At 40.3% G+C, this 19,459-nt stretch overlaps 1 protein-coding gene across 4 annotated transcripts in view; it reads left to right on the top strand.

The window, feature by feature from the left end:
* Positions 1 to 2,816: 2,816 nt before the first annotated feature.
* Positions 2,817 to 19,459, top strand: part of LOC101482017 (voltage-gated delayed rectifier potassium channel KCNH1) — a 105,783-nt gene continuing 89,140 nt past the window's right edge. For all 4 annotated transcript variants that reach the window (XM_004572629.4, XM_076884577.1, XM_076884576.1 and 1 more), the window contains exons 1-4: positions 2,817 to 3,284; positions 6,908 to 7,031; positions 7,134 to 7,240; positions 16,436 to 16,564. In XM_004572629.4, the coding sequence (XP_004572686.3) occupies positions 3,212 to 3,284; positions 6,908 to 7,031; positions 7,134 to 7,240; positions 16,436 to 16,564 (433 nt within the window). In that variant the 5' untranslated portion in view covers positions 2,817 to 3,211. The remainder of the gene's footprint in view (positions 3,285 to 6,907; positions 7,032 to 7,133; positions 7,241 to 16,435; positions 16,565 to 19,459) is intronic.

Raw genomic sequence — 19,459 nt, 5'->3', positions numbered from 1 at the left:
ATTACAGACTGTATACTGTATGTCCTACCACTGACAACACTTAATGATTACCTGTTATCCTGTTATTCTTGTTTAAAATTTGCTTATTAATTACCCTTCTGCGTGGACTCTCTGCGACCAGTAGAGAAAGATCCCGCACAACAATGAAGCATTTAAACTGCACTGTAAGCTAAAGGAATCCACTAACACATAATAGCTGTAATAACGAAGATACTTGCAGGTATATAAGCCTTCAGACTCCCTGTGATTTATTTAATCACTTGGTTTGAAAAAAGTGTTTGGCCCCTTCAGGATTTTCTATTTTTTTATATGGTCGTCACACTTAAATGATTCAGATCATCAAAAAATTTTAATATTGGAGAGAAAAAAACACAAGTAAACACGAAATTCACTTTGCAAATGGTGCTTATTATTAAGGGGGAAAAATCCTAACCCTACATAGCCCTGGGTGAAAACTAACACAGGGCCATGTAAGTTGATGACAAAGTACCTGTTCTTCATCGGCTGGGAGCAAAGCAGTTTTCACCTGAACGCTGCACTATAAGTGTTAGTGATTGTCTCTGTCCTTTAAGGCTGCTTCTCTATTGTTTCTCTGAAGATTGCTAATTCGTCATCTCTTCTGTGCAGAAGCCTGGATGTTTCCCTGGCCAAGTGTTTTTGTGAGTGAGAGAGAGCCAAGGAGGAGATTCTGTGTCTGCATGGATTTAAAAGTGTAAATTTGATTCACCCACAGAGTTACTTTTCCCAATTTATAAATATAGTCTGTGATTAATTACTTGATTGAAGATGCTGTAAATAACTTCTATGAGGACTGTAAATGACTGGTCGTGCATCAACATACAGGATTACGTTAAGTACGTGATTGGGTACATTAGCACTTTTGTTAACAACAATGCCAACACCATTAACATGGTCATTCCCCACAAACACACCCATAAACTGTCTACACTTGGCCTGTACCTCACCTGGACTCTTTGACTGGGAAGCCTCAGTCTGTCAGTGTTGGTAATAAACCTTCAGCCGGTATTACTATAAACATGGGCACTCCACAAAGAGGCATTTTCAGTCCCATCCGCTACACTCTGTTCACCAACAACTGTGTTACCTATCACAAAGATAACATCCTCTTAAAGTTTGTGGACAACACCATCCTGATAGGACACAGTACATACAAAACAACCTACAGAAGGGAGGTCTGATGTCTATGTGCGAGAACAACAACCTCACTCTCAACACAGCCAAGACAAAAGAGATCATAGTGGAAGAAGAGGAGATTCCACCTGCCACCGGTCATCTGGGAGCTGGAAGTGGAGAGGGTAAGCTGCTTGGGTATCTACATCAGTGAGGACGTGTAATACCAAGTAGTCTGGTATGTTGCCTAAAATCCTCAGCAGTGTCTACAGCTGCATTGTGGACAATATCTTGACCAGTACAGTAATGCCAGTGCTATGCACCACAAATGCCTGCAAAGTAGTAAGGACTGCCAAACATTTTTCAAGTTTTCACAATTGATTATTAAGTATTTATTGGCATCAGACAAACTGGAAAGGATGCCACTGCCTATTGAACAGAATTTTTGTAATATGGAACAATAAAGGCATTAATGTGATTGGTTAAAAAAGTTGGGCCAAGGCAAGGGTTTAAACTTGGCCCTCCCTTTATGGTCTTTGTCCATCCCTTGGTCATGTTTCATCTTCTGCACTGGGCTTGTCCTGCAAGATAAGAGCAGACAACTCCTCCCACTTCACCATGGCAACAGCTCTGTCAGCCCTGGGGAGGAAGGGTGAGAGGGATGAAAGAGAGAGAGAAAGAGAGAGCGCTCTTCTCTAAAACTTTTGAATATAACTTTTGAACAAGATGGAAAAAAAGTCACAAAATACTTGCACTATAAGAAAAATTCTAAAAACAAGCAGCATAGCCTGCTAACCTTCTGTCAAAAAGTTATTAGGCCTTTTTTAATGAAATAAATTGATTTTTACAGTAATCGCCATTAAACAGGCATTCAGTTATTGGCAAAATGGAAACATTCTTATTTACAGCACAGCCTCTGTATCGATAACTTCTTTATCAAATCTGTACCACTAGTACTCAACACCTGTAGAACTAATAACACGTAGGCTTCATTTTGTGTTAAATATAAATCTATTTTATTTCACTCTATTTCTCCTTTGACAAGATCAGTAAATTGCAGTTACACCAACATGAATAAATAAATTCACAAACTGAACATCTTTTAAACATACTTTCCAGATAAGTTGCATCTCATGTGAATGTGTTCTTATGCATTCAAGTATTCGCTCGTCTATTGTAAGACACATATGATCTTGGGTATCATCTGATTCTTAATCCATAAAGTTCAATCTCATGTCGACCCAGCCTTTGCAACTATCACAGCCGAAATTGTGGTTTATTAAAATGGGACAAACAGACAAATGGCACAGCTGTCGTGCCGAAAATAAATGCGCACTATCACAATATCATAGTGCCTTTTCCAGTTACGATCACATGGCCGCAAACTCGGTACAGTAGAAATGCGGTATAGCTTACAAACGTAGTCCGTGTGTGTGTGTGTGTGTGTGTGTGTGTGTGTGTGTGTGTGTGTGTGTGTGTGTGTGTGTGTGTGTGTGTGAGAGAGAGAGATTTCACTGTATTTCTAAGTTTTTTCACTTAGAAAAAACGGTGAACCTGGCTGAAGACTTGAAAACTATTTCTCTTTGGAAAAGCGAGCGAAATCCCTCACCTCGGGAAACCCAGGTGCAACACTTTGAAGCACATTGGTTCCGTTTAGGTGGCCCCACTTTACATTTTCAGCATAAAGTAAAAAAAAAACCACACATTTGTTTTCACTACAGGTGCAATTACTTACTGTGGTACGTTTTCTTAATACCGAAATATTATGTCTGCAGTGTTTTTAATTACAATCAGTGACGTGATGATAATGTAATGCTCACTGTATAAAGCATCAATACGCCTCTCTCACTCCTCTGGCATCCACCCTCTCTCCCCACATATGTTTGAAGCTCGCTCTATCACAGCCAGTCTCTGGCCCATCTCGAAGCTTGTGCAGCAATAATCTGCCAATAGCGAGCCTGCTGAGGTGGGGAGAGAGCGAGCACAAGCACATACTATACAGCGTGCGAAGCTCGTGTTTATATGTAATATGTGAGCGGCAGGAAGCAGCTCGCTCTGCTCATTGCAGAAGGACGGCAGGATGGCGAGAGGACGGCGGGGTCTCGTGGCCCCTCAGAACACGTTTCTAGAGAACATCGTCCGCCGGTCCAACGGTAAGATACGATCCGGTTCTGATCTGTTCTGCACCTGGCTTCAAATGGTGATAATATATTTCTTATATATAATGTTTTGTGATTTTGTTGCTCATTTCGCCTTCAGGCATAGCCACATAAACACACACGGGCAATTGCTAAAAACCTAAGTAGTACTGAAACCACAAGTAATTATGGTTTAAATTTATTATGGTAGCTCTTTACTTTCAGTGATGGCTATTCCTCTCTCTCTCTCTCTCTCTCTCTCTCTCTCTCTCTCTCTCTCGCTCTCCCTCACTTTCCCTACACACACACACACACACACACACACACACACACACACACACACATATATATATATATATATATATATATATATATATATATATATATATATATATATATATATATATATATGTATATATTCACACGTTGTAACAGTTACAAAAGGCACATAGGCTCCTTATTAACAAGTAGGGGTAAGGCAAATCAATTTCATAGAGCAAAGTTTATTAGATAAACAACTACCAATTTAGAGCTGCAGAGAATAAAAACAAACTAAATAGCAGGGCTGACAGTACCAAACCGTTAAGACACTTTATTAATAAACATTACTTTAAAGGACCAGGTTCACTGCCATGATGCTGCCCTTGGTTAAAATAGCAGCTCAAGAAAATAGTTAACTAAAATGGTGGAGACTAGCCACTTGAAGGCAACCTACAGGGAGGAGGGACCAAGGGTGCCACCAATCACTCACCCGTGCAATCTTTCTGAAATCCTCACTGCCACTCTCACTGCAACTTAAATGGCCCGTTATACTTGTTTCCCGGTATGTACACTCCAATCCACAAAAGGGAATTCCACCACACGTGCCTAGCCCCCCTCCCCCTGCAAGCAGCTGTGTCTTCACTAAAGAAAATTAAAATAAACATGCATATCAAGCAATACAGAACACAGGCCTGTGTAGGCCTGTAACAGGAGAAAGAAACCAGTTATCCAGGGTCCACCCTACTTCTAAAAACAAAGAAAAGTACAAATGAAGTCACTTAAAAACAGCAAAAGTACGTAAGTGCAAATTGCATCAATAAATAATATGTACACTATAAAACTAAGAAAATTTTCTAATTGTTACTCGCTGCTCTCTGTGGGCGTATTTGCTTTAACTAAAGCCACACTAATCGGGGGGAATAATTATTTTACTAAATCACAGCCTGTATAGTAACATTCTACATTTACCTTTGCTGTAAGCTAACATTACCATCACACCTCACTGAATTGAATAAAATTACTCAGCTGCCTTAATTCAAACTGACCCTACTCTACATTTATAATAATAATAATAATCAGTTTGTGGTTCCAAGTTTCACAAGAAACAATTTTCTTGAATGTTTTGCAAAGTACTGGTTGTTAAAGTAAATCCCTTTTTTGCTGCTAGTGCTCTCTCAGAAATGCCCAGACTTGTCCCATTGTTGCTTATACTAGGAAATGTAAATGTGCTGCATTGGTATCGAAAAGATACTTGCAAAATGGATGGATGGATGGATGGATATTTTTTTTTTCATATCACCAGGCACTAATTTAAATGCTAGGAAGTTCCTCTAGACATGCTTTGAATTACACCAGCCATTATTCAGTAAAAGGGGGTAACTGCATCTCTAATTATATATTAACAAAAGACATTCATGAAGACTCAAGAAGGAATGCAGCACACTAAATCCAGTGCCAAGACCATGACCGTGCTGGAAAAGATAAGCAACTTTAATGACTTGAGTTTTCATTCATTATATTTATATGATGTCAATTTACAACAGTCACTTCAAGGCACTTTTATATTGTAAAGACCCTAAGACAATAATAGAAGAAAAATAGAGTACTTAGAGGAAGATGTCCGTGAAGGTTATCAGTCATCCAGGTCATCGTAGTCAAAGGAGCTTGGAAAGAAAAGCGTCTGGACTTTTTTAAGTTGCTTGAAGACGTTTCACCTCTCATCCGAGAAGCTTCTTCAGTTCTATGGTCAAATGGTGGAGAGTCCCAGATTTAAGATCTGTGGAAGTAACCCACCATGAGGGACAATTGACCCAATAATGATCCTCTACCTAATCACATGAGCCAAGGTGTGAAAATGGGTGTAGGTCACAATCAGCCAAGGTTTCGGGTGAGCTCATTGTGAAACCTAGCCCCACCCTATCATGTGATTTCCTGAGGTCAGATGGCCCAGGATGTGAGTGGGTGTTAAGGCGTCTGGGAAGGGATCTCAAAACTGGATTATAGATGGCAGACAATTAGTGTCGTAAACCACCGCCTGAGAGCAATGAGAGGCGAAACGTCTTCAAGCAACTTAAAGAAGTCCAGACGCTTTTCTTTCCAAGCTCCTTAGAGTACTTAGAGGAAGTAACAAGCAAGACAGTATTTTCCCCATAGTAGCTTCTTTTCATTGCCTTCGTGTTAAATCCAGAATCAAATTTCAACGTCCTTCTCCTTATGTAAGGTCTTGAATAATCAGGCCCCATTTTACCATCCATATTTTATCTGTGAAAAGTGCTTTATAAATAAATGTTACTTACTTAATTACTTTCTTAGTCTCTGGTTCCTGAGGTAAAAGTAGAATGTGGGGCAGAAAAAAAAGAGTTTTTCTTTTCTGCCGTCGCCTTATTTCCTCATAGAACATCTGATTGTTGGGGGTGGGATGGGAATCAAGAACCAGTTCCCAGGAGTTCAATTCCTTTGAACTGTTAGTCTGTGTGCCTGCTCATTGATTCCACTTGCACTTGTACTATAATCAGCTGATTTTGGCACATTCTTAAAGGTGGATATAGACATTACTTTTATTTTTAATTCACAAAAGGACAAAAATACAAGAGTAAGTGGAACCTCCATCCAGGACAAACACATTTTGCTGCCAACACAAATTCGGCTCTTTGCAAGTACCTGCACAGACAACATGCTAACACTAAGCTAGCTAAAAACCTAGATTGATGTTAAAGCTGAGTCAATCCCATCCCTGGTCCAGCAACTAGACCCTGAACTTCAACAGGTAACAAACAAATCAGTAAGAGAATCAATAAGTAATATCACTTATCCATATCAATAATAATGGTATTGGAATTGATAAATTCTTATTAATTCCCATCCACTATTAGAGGTTTCCCCTCTGTTATTGGAGGGTCCCAACCTTACAATAAAACGCACGTGGAGGACACTGTTGTGATTTGGCACTTTATAAATTAACCTGAATTGAACTGAATTGAAAAATGACTGTCTTTTAATAGCACAGGTATTAAGTGTAGGCCAGTTGGTTATTAAATAAAAAGAATCATCATAATTAGTTTAACACTGATTTTACAGGTGTAAAAGTGAGGCAATTATTTATTAGTTTAATTTACCACTTAATTGATTAGCAATAATTACTTACGTAATAGTTAGCTTAACTTAGCTTCTCTATTGGGTTTGGTGCTATTGAACAACCAAAATATTTTATCAGAATAATGTGGACTCTGGAAGGCTGCAATGGGCATTTTTTAAACTAGTTGTTGTAGCCCTCGTGAAATGTGGAGAAATATTGTGTATGCTGGATTCATATAATTTTTCAGTCATGTGATGTTGCGAAGTAGGGCAGACTATCACTTATTGGTTTCTGTGGTCAGATACCAATTTTGTGCTGGGAAACGCTCAGATCGTGGAGTGGCCTATCGTCTATAGCAATGATGGCTTCTGTAAACTCTCTGGCTACCATCGTGCTGAGGTCATGCAAAAGAGCAGCACCTGCAGGTACCACAACACACATGGATACCACCGCATGGATTATTGAGGACTGATTGTCTCAAGTAAATGTGTACTGTATCAATGCAAATACTTGGTTTTCCTCTGCAGCTTCATGTATGGAGAGCTGACAGACAAGGAAATGAGTGAGAAGGTTCGACAGACCTTTGAGAACTACGAGATGAACTCTTTTGAGATTCTGATGTACAAGAAAAACCGTGAGTATTTAATAGTACTGGATATGACCGTGTAAGCTGCATCCAAAAATGTTTGTATGAACTGCTTCCTCAAAAACCCAGATACCTAAGAATCTCAAGAAATCTAGAAATTGTATATATGCTAATCTGGGACACACCATGCTAAAAGCTCAAAGCCTTTTAATTACCTAGCCAGGGGTCAGCAACCTTTAACACCCAAAGAGCCATTTGGACCTGGTTTCCACGCAAAAGAAAACACTGGGAGCCGCAAATACTTTTTGACATCTAAAATGAAGATAACACTGTATATTGTTTTTTTTACCTTTATGCTTTATGTGAACAACTAAAGTAAGTAAAGTTTATTTATTAAGCGCTTTTCACAGACAGGCAGTCACAAAGCGCTGTACACAAATATTAAAATAAACAATACAATCAATAGACATTATACACAATGTAAAAGATCAAATGTAAATAATGTAAAGAATATAAAATACGTAGATCAACAAAAGGCTTGTTTGAACAGAATATTTTTTAACTGCTTTTTAAAAGAATCCACAGAGCAACTAAGTTGTGTTGCTTATGAAATCCATGAAGTGCTACAGAGAAAATGACATTTTATTCATGTAAATAACACATTTTGAACTCTTAAAGAAATATAACAAAAGGAAAGACACCCAGCTGAACTAAAATGATCCAGCAAACAAAAGCTGTTGTGAGCCGCCACCCTTATATCGCCTTTGGGCTTTTGGAGCCTTGACCTGACTTTTAAAAAATAATTTGAAAAAAAAGCACTATGCTGCAAAAAAAAATTTGATATTTGCAAAATTCTGCCTAAATATGTATTTTACCTGGTTAATGTGTGTGGCGGGGCGTGGTCTGCAGCGCCGCTGCAGGGGAGGCAGACGCACCTGAGCGGGACCCGCAATCGCGCCTCACTGCCTTAAAGTCTGTGCCCTCTCTGCTGTTGAAAAGCTACAGCTGGCTGTATGCGTCAGCAACCGTGTGTGAAAAGTGGTCAATAAAGAGATGCTGAAAAGCATGATCATGCAAACATCGTCAGGTCTGCCGTGATATGTTTACAATAAGACTTATGGTCCCGAACCTCTGCGCACAGCGTCTGCAAATCGGGGCTTTCATCTTTACGCAGATGTAAGCTGTCGTCTGTGAGGCGTGAGCGGTGTTTGTTTTTAACGTAGTTCACGGTGGAGAACAGCTGCCGACATAATGTGGATCCGAAGATCCACGATTGGCCTACCTGGGGTTGAAAGTCTCGATAAACGCACAGCGTTTCGGCGGGTACACCGGCTTCCGCGAGTGTGACGCTTATTTTGAGCGATGAAAAAATAATAAGATATAATTTTATTTTTATATTTCAAAATCACAATAATCTTCCAATTTAGAACTACAAGTTAAAAAAAGAACTAAACACAAATAAAATACACTTCAGCTAAATACTTCTAATTTATTTTCCCAAACCACCCGGAGCCGCAAAATAAAGACTAAAGAGCCGCGGGTTGCTGACCCCTGACCTAGCCTATTACATTTGCAAACAACTTTTGCCAGTAAAAAAAAAAAATGTATTTGATAAAGAATTCAGAAGGTGAAGGTTCCTTTATTTTTTATTTCTGTGTTTTTATATATTTTTATAAGCATAACACCACCTAAAGCAAACTTCACACATCATACAAAATAACTTAGTATTTAACAAGACTTTGGTTTTAAAATGGTATTGATTCTTCTAAGTTGTAAGATTATACTAAACAACTTTCCTTTTTGATAAAATTTATGGTTGGATCAGGTGACCCAGAACACTTGTTTAGGTATGCTGCAATAGGTCAAGGCTGCTGGAGGCTGCATATCAACAAAAAAACTGGGCTTTCTTGGCTCCCATGTTATCTTTTTCTCTGTTGGTGACAAGTTGTATAGTTAGGGGTTGTTTTGTGTAAAGGATCAGTGAAAAAAATATTGTTCTTTTTTTTCTGCCTGGATAGAAAGTTATCGGTGAAATTTAAATCTCTCTATTTGGGAGCAAATAACATAATTAGAATAGAAGATATCAAGCTAATGCCACTGAGCTATGTATAGCTGCAGATCGCATACGTTTACTTTTCAAATTCAAAGCTTGAAATTGGTCTTTCCATGGGATGCAGCATTTAACATTCCATTTTTAGGCACTTGCCATTATTGAATATTTCTTTGTTGTAACAGTGCTTCTTGGCAGTAGATTTTATACCATTGGAAAACACATTTCCTCTAAATGGTGTAACATTTATAAGGAAATTTAATTGGTTTGTTGAGCAGCAGAGTTGAGTATGTGGGTTGTATCAATGAAAACCTTGGCATATCATCTCTGCCAATGCCAAACAGGTTATTTTCCAATTGACTCCTTTTTGGTGGTTGGATGATTAGTCTAAAGAAACAAGACATATTAAGAGTTTAACAGTTTATTCATCCTCACTCATGCTCAGTGGCGGTCCTAGCCTGTTTGGCGCCCTGGGCGAGCACTAACCTCTGCCCCCCCCCACACACACACACACACACACACACAAAACATGTTAAGGATTGTACCATTGTACCGAATTGGTGAATTGTACTGGATTGCACACACACACACACACACACACACACACACACATATGAAGAGAGAGAGAGTATGCATAGTAGCATAGTATGCAAATGATTAGCAAACAGCCATCATAATTTGTCATACAATGAGAACAGGACAAATCAACAACTGACACTGACTAATTAATATTAAAATCTGTAACATAATGTATTGTTTGGAGTTTAGTCTGTTACTGTTACTATTTTTACCATTTCTTCTTGGAACAACTGTAACCCATATAGTGTCCTTAGGGATTAATAAAGATTCTGATTGTTTCAGGATACATGACATAATCCAATGACACATCTGCTTACCTGTATCTTTTGCTCGTTTCTCCTCCTCTTCTTTTCTCTTTTTTCTAAACTGAGGACCTGATGGCTTTGAACTTTTCTTGTCCATCTCCCATTGGTTTTAATTTTGCACTCCAGTATGAACACCCATCCCCCAACCTGAGGATCACCACAACATAACCTTCACCTTAGTTCACAGATTCACTTTGTCTAGGGTTTATTTCTGGGATTCCAGGATTCAAATCATGAATACATAATGGATTTGGATTTACAACATTATGAATGAAATGTGCTCTATTTGGAAGCAGCAGGGCCCCGTCCCCTTTTGACGGGTTGTGTGTGAGACTTTAAATCATCAAACTATAAATTATAAATTGTTATTGATCCCTTTACCCCGAGTCCTAAAGTGTGTATTTATTTTCTTACTCTTCTTCTTCTTATTGTTTGTTTACTTGCACTGCTGTAACAGGAGCCTCGTCGTCTCGTCTCTCTATATACTGGACTGTATGTAGCGGAGATGACAATAAAGTTTACTTTGACTTCAGCAGCGAGCAGGCGCACCGAGGGCTCTCGCGCTCACTTTTCGCTTATAGAATTTCGAAAAAACATCGGTGCAAATTGTAAGTCTGTATCATGATGTCTGGTGTTTTCGTGTTTGTTGGTTTGTTTTTATTTTGTGTTATTTTGCGAGCTGGTTATTAGATGCTGCTCCAGCCAGCCGGAGAATACACCACCCCCCCGCCCTCTCCTCCCTGTGCCGCAAGCAGCAGGCGCACCTCGCAAATGGAGGGCGCCCTTACTCCCAGCAAATGGGCGATAGAAAACCGGTCGGTGCCTATGCCATTCCCAATATGCGCTGGCATGATGTCAGGGCAGCATGAGTACGAGCAATTTTTTTTTTTCCTGATGCCTGTGATGCCGCCCCCCACCACGATGCCGCCCCGGGCAACCGCCTGTGTCGCCCGTATCAAAAACCACTACTGCTCATGCTGGCCAGCTTGCTGTGGGATGGCATCCCAGTGTATTGGCCAATCTGGCACAAGCAGCACACCCAAGGCAATCCCATAAGTGTTCAATAGCACTGAGATCTGGACTGCAGGTCCGTTTTTCCATCCTCTCCACTCCACTTCAGGGTTCAGTGCTAAGACCACTTCTCTTTACATTACACATGATTCCATTAGGCAGTATCATTAGAGAACATAGCATATGTTTTCATTGCTAGGTAGATGATACCCAGCTTTATCCATGAAGACAGACACCACACACACCAATTAGCTAGACTATAGGAATGTATTTAAAACATAAAGACCTGGATGACCTGGATTCAGATAAAACTGAGGTTATTGTGCTCTGCCCTAAAAAATTTGAAACATGGTTTCTAACCAGATACTTACTCTGAATGGCATTACCTTGGCCTCCAGTAACAGTGAAGAATCATTTTTAAATGAATCTTTTTTGACCACAGTATGTTCTTCAGTGTGCATACTGTATTAAACTGTTTTCTTTTGATTGCACAATATGTCTAAAATTAGAAATATTTTGTATGAGAAGACTACTTTATGCATTTATTTCTTCCAGGCTGGACAATAATTCATTATTGTCAGGTTGTCTTGAAAACTCCCCAAAAAGCCTTCAGTTGATCGAAAATGCTGCAGCAAAAGTAATAATATATAAATAAAACTGAATTGAAATGAATTCAACTGACCACTGTAGTAGGGACCATGCTTACAGTTGCTGTGTATCATGCACCAATCAGCTACCTAATTGTCAACACCTAGTGTAACAGTATACAGTAGAATCAGCTGCTCGGCATTGGCAGAGAAGGTTTGGCAACTGTGCATTTTCCATTTTCATATGTGTTTTCCTTACAAATGTGGCACAATGTAGGGGGAAATAAACAGGCTTTCCAACAATATAAGAAGAAGGATGGTTACAACAAAGATAACTGACCAAACACCAGGGCTGGTCTAGCATACCTGGCATTTTCCCGGTGGGCCATCGCACTTTTGGGCCGATGTGCCAGCCTGAAGGGCTGCTGCGTAGCAACCGTACAAGCACTGATAGCAGCTCGTTGGTTCATTTTCATTACTGACAGTGGATTTCCCAATTAAATCTCTCAATATGACCGGCGCCTCCCCTACCTTCGCTGTTGTCTCACGTTTCTTGTAGAAAAAGTTTAGTGTGGAAGAAGTGGCAAACAAAAAAAAAAAACAGGCCCCACAGTCACAGAAGCTGCTGCTGCTAGCACCAAGCCATCCTGTTCTATCCTGGTATTAATGTAATAGGGCTGCAGAAAAGCAGATGCCAATACAGATCACTGGTGCATCTCAGGTCCAACATAGAGACAGGCAACAGTCCACACCCTTACAAGATCTAACACTTATTTGTCTTTCCTCAACATTTTTCTTCTTTTTTGTGAGAATTCATTTATCATTTTTCTTTTTGTTTTGTTTTTTTGCCTGTTCTATCCAGCACTGTTTCAATCAGCATTATTGTCTGAAGGCCAAGAAAAAAGCCCATCAGATTGCTATAGTGGTCAATTTGACTGTCATAGTTTATTAGTTTATTAGTTATTTGAGATGTTCCGAGAGAGGTGGAGTCTAAGACCCCACTCTACACATAGACAAACAGGCACACACTCAGATACAAACAAACATACATTCCCACCCCCATTTCACATATACTCAGCAGCTGGTGTCAGCACAGCCCCTCCCAAGAACCCTCAATGTCTACATGTATTTAAAATTGAGAGCACCAGCACCAGAGGTGAAGCAAAATAAATAGACCGTCTTTTGGACGCCCATCCCCAAGGCCCAATATGTATGCGTCATGAGAGTGGAAGTAATGTGAGCCTCTAAGTGGTGGAATAAAATTGAGGCACAGGTGGCCTGGAGAGGAAAAAGGACATATGCCTCCCCTGCACCTCAGTGACGCACCTGTACCTCAAGGCCCTGCATGTGTGGTGGTGTGAAGGAGCGGGAGGAGAGATGCAATTGCGGATGGGGCGGAAAGGATTGGCAGTGGGGGCAAAGTACCCTATTCTTGGAGCCAGCTCCCCTGCTGACCCCCATGGGCATCCCTGTTCCCCGAAATCTACCAAGGGCAGGGGGCCTGGACCAATCCAGACCAGGGCCCACAGCAGCAGCACCACCAAGCCCCATAGAGCACAGGGCGGCCCACCTGTCCCCACCGCAGAGGACAAACAATGCCCACTCTACATTCAGTCAACTCTCAGACTACATAAGACAATAGACACCAAGGTTAGGTTTATCCGCCACCTCTGCTAGATCCCTCCCACTTATAGAAGCAGCTTCTGCTTCAATCAATCAATCGATCAATTAAAACAGAATATTATGGATTTCAAAATCTTATTTGGTTTTCATATGTACCTATTTTCAATGATATCAACTTTAATAGCAGGAAATTAACTCTATACATATTCTTTTTTTCTATTGCCAAATTTTTCAAGTAACTTATATTTGACAACAACATAAAAAAAACCCATGAAATTCTGTTTTTGGTGCTACCCCCCAATATTTGTATGTACCCCTATGAAAAAATTCTGGAGGCACCCCTGCTAGTACCAACTGTGGAGAAGTGAAGAAGAGATGGAGAAAGTGAAATTAATGTGGTAAGAAAAGGGAGAGTATCACAGATTACCAACTTGTTTCAATCAATCAAACAAGATGAAATATATACATATATACATTACATACAGTGGGGCAAAAAAGTATTTAGTCAGCCACCGATTGTGCAAGTTCCCCCACCTAAAATGATGACAGAGGTCAGTAATTTGCACCAGAGGTACACTTCAACTGTGAGAGACAGAATGTGAAAAAAAAAATCCATGAATCCACATGGTAGGATTTGTAAAGAATTTATTCGTAAATCAGGGTGGAAAATAAGTATTTGGTCAATAACAAAAATACAACTCAATACTTTGTAACATAACCTTTGTTGGCAATAACAGAGGTCAAACGTTTACTATAGGTCTTTACCAGGTTTGCACACACAGTAGCTGGTATTTTGGCCCATTCCTCCATGCAGATCTTCTCGAGAGCAGTGATGTTTTGGGGCTGTCGCCGAGCAACACGGACTTTCAACTCCCGCCACAGATTTTCTATGGGGTTGAGGTCTGGAGACTGGCTAGGCCACTCCAGGACTTTCAAATGCTTCTTACGGAGCCACTCCTTTGTTGCCCGGGCGGTGTGTTTTGGATCATTGTCATGTTGGAAGACCCAGCCTCGTTTCATCTTCAAAGTTCTCACTGATGGAAGGAGGTTTTGGCTCAAAATCTCACGATACATGGCCCCATTCATTCTGTCCTTAACACGGATCAGTCGTCCTGTCCCCTTGGCAGAAAAACAGCCCCATAGCATGATGTTTCCACCCCCATGCTTCACAGTAGGTATGGTGTTCTTGGGATGCAACTCAGTATTCTTCTTCCTCCAAACACGACGAGTTGAGTTTATACCAAAAAGTTCTACTTTGGTTTCATCTGACCACATGACATTCTCCCAATCCTCTGCTGTATCATCCATGTGCTCTCTGGCAAACTTCAGACGGGCCTGGACATGCACTGGCTTCAGCAGCGGAACACGTCTGGCACTGCGGGATTTGATTCCCTGCCGTTGTAGTGTGTTACTGATGGTGACCTTTGTTACTTTGGTCCCAGCTCTCTGCAGGTCATTCACCAGGTCCCCCCGTGTGGTTCTGGGATCTTTGCTCACCGTTCTCATGATCATTTTGACCCCACGGGATGAGATCTTGCGTGGAGCCCCAGATCGAGGGAGATTATCAGTGGTCTTGTATGTCTTCCATTTTCTGATGATTGCTCCAACAGTTGATTTTTTCACACCAAGCTGCTTGCCTATTGTAGATTCACTCTTCCCAGTCTGGTGCAGGTCTACAATACTTTTCCTGGTGTCCTTCGAAAGCTCTTTGGTCTTGGCCATGGCGGAGTTTGGAGTCTGACTATTTGAGGCTGTGGACAGGTGTCTTTTATACAGATGATGAGTTCAAACAGGTGCCATTCATACAGGTAACGAGTGGGGGACAGAAAAGCTTCTTACAGAAGACGTTACAGGTCTGTGAGAGCCAGAGATTTTCCATGTTTGAGGTGACCAAATACTTATTTTCCACCCTAATTTACGAATAAATTCTTTACAAATCCTACCATGTGGATTCATGGATTTTTTTTTCACATTCTGTCTCTCACAGTTGAAGTGTACCTCTGGTGCAAATTACTGACCTCTGTCATCATTTTAAGTGGGGGAACTTGCACAATCGGTGGCTGACTAAATACTTTTTTGCCCCACTGTATATTGCCGTCTGAACTAGAAATGCCAGGGCTTTTTTTTTGTCCCATTTCAGCTCTGCCAAACACAAATTTCCTTACATTTTATATATTTATTATGGGGGTCTTGAGGCAATTGTTGTGATTTTGCGGTATATGAATGAATAAACTTTAATATCTATACACAAACTCTTGTAGTAAAATGACAATTGGAGAATTTCTATGTGGATGATGAGTAAATTTAAACTAGTGATTAGCTAATAATATGAAAATCTGCAGTATTAGTATTTGATAATGAAAAGAAATTTCTATTCTACTTATCCACTGAAAAATTCACTTGTCCCTAACAGGTAAACAAGCTTCAGTATTAAGCCCTGTAGTGTTCTGTTAGTATTATTGTAACCTAACAGCAATTTGGAGTCTTCCACTGGACTGTAAATTAGGGCAGGCTGGGGAGCAGTTAAATAATGTAGTGATATCCAGATGCTGTAACAAATTATATTGTATAGACAAAAAGGATTAGCAGACCTTTGTATGCATATGACGTGGTAGTAAATACATTACATTGCAAGTGACTAGCAGGTGTATATACAGCTTTAGGCATAAAGTTGTTGATTTACCGATATAGCAGTGGGTTACGGTGCATGTGATCACTCACTGAACTTCAGAGAGTGTGAACAAAAAACATTTAGGTTGTAGACCGCGTACACACAATATTATCAGATGGTGTCGATATCAGAATTATATTGTTTAAAAGAACCTTTTTGTATAATAAATTTTTTAATTGGATATTTAAAATGGAGTGGTCCCACCGATGGTTACTTGAATTTTTGACACCATCATGTCAACATGCCAATGCCCAGAGGAAATGTAGTACTACAGTGAAACAGTACAAATCACAAATAAATTGTTGTCTACTTGTTATTCTTTATTAAATTTTATTTTAATTTTGCATTATTATATTTTCCTTGTTGACAGATTGTTGTTGTGAGAAACAGTGCTTTACTTCCTGTTCTGTTCCGCAGGGATGCCAGTTTGGTTTTTCATGAAGATTGCCCCAATCAGAAATGAGCAGGACAAAGTTGTCCTGTTTCTCTGCACTTTCAGTGACATCACTGCCTTCAAGCAACCGATTGAGGATGAATCTTCTAAAGGTGGGTTGGTTCCAAAGTGTGGGTAATCTTGACAGAGATAAAAGACAAACATAGAAAAGGCTGAAGGAACAGAATAGGAGCACACAGCTGGATTAACCTAAGGATATAAAAAACAGAAACTCAAAACTATAGACTTGAAATAACAATATCAAAGGAAATTTTACCAGGTGTAGGGAAAAAATAAACATAGATATATAAACATTAGGAAATGGCTGACAGCTCAATTCCAACAATACATAATCCTCTTTCAAATAAATAAAACTCTAGAAAGAACCAAAAACCCCAAAACTCATAACATAGACAGCCCCAACAGCAAGTGTGCCAGAAGTGTAAAAGGGTCAAAAAGCTATTATCCTATAAGGATCACCTTAGCCTTCATTCGCATCCACTCAAAGTCATCTACTGAGCATAAATATTTACTATATTGAAGAAGAAAGATGTGTAAAAGTATTGTGAGCTTACTTGGGAAAAGTGACGAGACAGAAATCTCAAATATGAACAGGAATTCATAAATACTGATGTATCACCCTGTTTCAGAAAATCATTTCTTCTGTTGACATTTGGGCATTTATTGAAGAGGAACAATGCACAGAACTCTATAAGCCTCAGCCTTAGGTAAGGTAAATAAATTAAAAAAATGGCAGTGGTGCCACTATCGAAACTTTGGGGCATTACTGGAGATTGACAATTCATCTCTTCTTCCACAACATCGCAGGATAAAATACTGTCCTTACTCAAGAGTACACTTTAGCTAACTTTCAGAAGAGTTGATTCTGTTAATCTGGACATAGTATTTTCAGTGTTTCCTTACTTATCCAAGCGACTTCTTCGGTTTTAGCTGAATGCAAGTTTCCCCAACCTTATAGAGAGTACATTTGTATGATTACTGAAACTAGCACCACTGACGAACGATGGGCTGTGAGGTCAGTTTCTTGATTATTAATATGCACATTGTCATGATTATTAATCAACAACCACTGATCATGACATGCCGTGAGTACCATTCACAGAGAGTTGGGGAATGGCTGCAATCTCAGCATTGCAATATAGTAAAAGATGTAACGTCCTCAATTCAGAGATAGTCTTTCCCCACTTCACGTAAATGGCCTCCTTGACTCCTTGCTCAAATTACTGTTCCTCTCTGTCCAGGATGCGTGTATCCTCATCTTGGAGTATACATGCATATGTATAAAATTCACCTCTCCCCCCTGTGGATGGTCTTTATCCTTCAAGCTCAGGTCCTCTGCAAGAGGCCTGGGAGCTTTAGGGTGCTGCACAGTGTCTTTGCTGTTCTTAGGACTGAGCTGCTCTGGACAGATCTCGGATGTTGTTCCTGGGATCTGCTGGAGCCACTCACCTAACATGGGAGTCACTGCACCGAGTGCTCCGATTATCACTGGGACCACTGTTACCTTCACCCTCCATATCTTCTCAAGCTCTTCTCTGAGTCATTGGAACTTCTCCAACTTCCTTTTTCCTGATGTTGCTGTCATTCGGTTTCGCTACATCTATCACAGGGGTCGGCATGCGGCTCTTTAGTCGTTATAGTGCGGCTCCTCGTGGTTTGGGAAAATAAATTAGAAGTATTCAGCTGAAGTGTATTTTATTTATGTTAGTTCTTTTTTACCTTGTAGTTCTAAATTGGAAGATTATTGTGATATTGAAATATAATAATAAAATTATATTTTATTATTTTTTCATCACTCAAAATAAGCATCACACTCGCGGAAGCCGGTATACCCGCCGAAACGCCGTGCATTTATCGAGACTTTCTTTCTCACAACAGTTTTTGTTTGCTGGATCATTTTAGTTCAGCGTCTTTCCTTTTGTTATATTTCTTTAAGAGTTCAAAATGTGTTAATTACATAAATAAAATGTAATTTTCTCTGTAGCACTTCATGGATTTCATAAGTAACACACCTTAGTTGTTCACACAAAGCATAAAGGTAAAAAAACAGTATATACAGTGTTATCTTCATTTTAGATCTCAAAACGTATTTGTGGCTCCCAGTGTTTTCCCAAATGGCTCTTTGGGTCTTAAAGGTTGCTGACCCCCCTAATCTATCACTACGGCCATTTTCCTCTGCTTCTCCACTACTACTATGTCTGTTTGGTTAGCCATCGCCATTTTGTCTGTCTGTGGAAGTCCCCAGGATCTTAGCTAGGTCATTCTCAACCACCCATTTTGACCTCGGGACTTCCAAGCCATATTCGGCACAGATGTTTCTATATACTATGCCGGCCACTTGGTTATAGCGTTCTATGTATGCCCTGCCTGCTAGCATCTTGCACCCTGCTGTTATGTGCTAGATTGTCTAAGGGGTATCTTTACACAGCCTGCACCTGGGGTCTTGCCCGGTGTGATAGACCCCAGCCTCTACGGATCTTGTGCTCAGAGCTGGTTTCTGTGGTGCCATGATTAGTGCCTCTGTGTTATCTGTCAGTCCAGCTTTGTCCAGCCACTGGTAGGATTTATGGATGTCAGCCACTTCCTCTATCTGCTGGTGGCACATACCGTGAAGGCATCTGTCCTTCCATGATGGTTCCTCCTCTTTCTTGGGTTTCTGCTGCCTGAGGTATTCACTGAGCATGCAGTTGGTCCTGGCCATTTTTCTGATGTACTCATGAATGTTTGTTGTCTCATCCTATACTGTGGTACTGACACTCAGTAGTCCCCGGCCTCCTTTCTTCCACTTAGTGTACAGTCTCAGGGTGCTGGACTTGGGGTGAAACTCTCTATGCATGGTCAGGAGCTTCCTTGTCTTGATGTCAGTGTCCTCTACCTCCTTTGACCAGCTTATTATTGCAGAAGGGTATGTGATCACAAGCAGGTCGTAGTTGTTGATAGCCCGAATGCGGTTCTCCCATTCAGTTGACACCTCAGGACTTCCCTGA

Source organism: Maylandia zebra, linkage group LG6 (genome assembly GCF_041146795.1).
Source record: "Maylandia zebra isolate NMK-2024a linkage group LG6, Mzebra_GT3a, whole genome shotgun sequence".
Classification (NCBI taxonomy): Eukaryota; Metazoa; Chordata; class Actinopteri; order Cichliformes; family Cichlidae; genus Maylandia; species Maylandia zebra.
This window is presented reverse-complemented; position numbering and strand designations above follow the sequence as displayed.